The sequence below is a fragment of the Antrostomus carolinensis genome, unplaced genomic scaffold, assembly GCF_000700745.2.
Source record: "Antrostomus carolinensis isolate BGI_N321 unplaced genomic scaffold, ASM70074v2 scaffold31609, whole genome shotgun sequence".
Classification (NCBI taxonomy): Eukaryota; Metazoa; Chordata; class Aves; order Caprimulgiformes; family Caprimulgidae; genus Antrostomus; species Antrostomus carolinensis.
Window position 1 is genome coordinate 309 of NW_010339751.1, and position 732 is coordinate 1,040.

The 732-nt window shown below is 66.7% G+C and overlaps 1 protein-coding gene across 1 annotated transcript in view; it reads left to right on the forward strand.

Moving 5' to 3' along the window:
• LOC104531160 (transmembrane protein 54-like) overlaps window positions 1-630 on the forward strand; it is a gene marked incomplete at its 5' end in the record, with an annotated part of 862 nt that extends 232 nt beyond the window's left edge. The window contains 3 exons of the mRNA XM_010175965.1: window positions 1-184; window positions 259-390; window positions 538-630. The exon at window positions 1-184 is cut by the window's left edge and continues 6 nt beyond it. Coding sequence (XP_010174267.1) covers window positions 1-184; window positions 259-390; window positions 538-630 — 409 coding nt within the window. The remainder of the gene's footprint in view (window positions 185-258; window positions 391-537) is intronic.
• Window positions 631-732: the final 102 nt, after the last annotated feature.

Below are 732 nucleotides of genomic sequence, written 5' to 3' on the forward strand. Positions count from 1 at the left end.
GGCTGTTTCCCCCCTGGGCGCCAGCAGCAGCCGGGGCTGCCTGTCCTGCCTGCTGGGACTGGCCGTCTCCATTGGCCTGACACTGGGCAACCAGGGCCGGGTTCTGCTGGCCCCCTGCACCATCCCCAACATCGCCCTCGCCCCTGTCTCCCGCGACTGCCCCTTTGATCCCACCCGTGTCTATGTGAGTCCCCAGTGGGCTGTGGGTGCTGCACCGGGGATGGGGATGTGTGGGGATGATGTCCCATGTCCCTGCAGAGCTCCACGCTGTCCCTCTGGGCCATCTCCCTTCTGCTCGACTTCATGGAGATCGTCTTTGGCATCCGCTGCCTCCTGCTCACCCTCGATCTCCAGCTCGGTCACTGCTGCCGTGGGGTGCAACGGAGGAAGGTGACTCCTGGTTCCTGGGCTCAGCCCCAACCGCTTCCATGCAGGGTTGGGATGTACCCGTCGGGGCTCGGGGGCTCTGGGACGAGGGTAGGACTTGCCAACCCCAAGCTCCTGGGTCCTGCTCTCAGTGGTCTCTCTGGCTTGCAGGTCTCCTTGCAGGTGGCCCCTGTGGAGAGTCCTGTCCCCGGGCAGTGCCTGGGCTTGCTGAGGCTGGACAGTGCAGAAACCGCCCGGCTCTGAGCAGGGCTGTGGGGCTGACCCCATGGATGTGTCCCAGCCAGCCCTGGCCTGTCCCAGCACCTGCACAGCCCCGTGGTGGGACCCGACTGCCCCCCAGCCTGG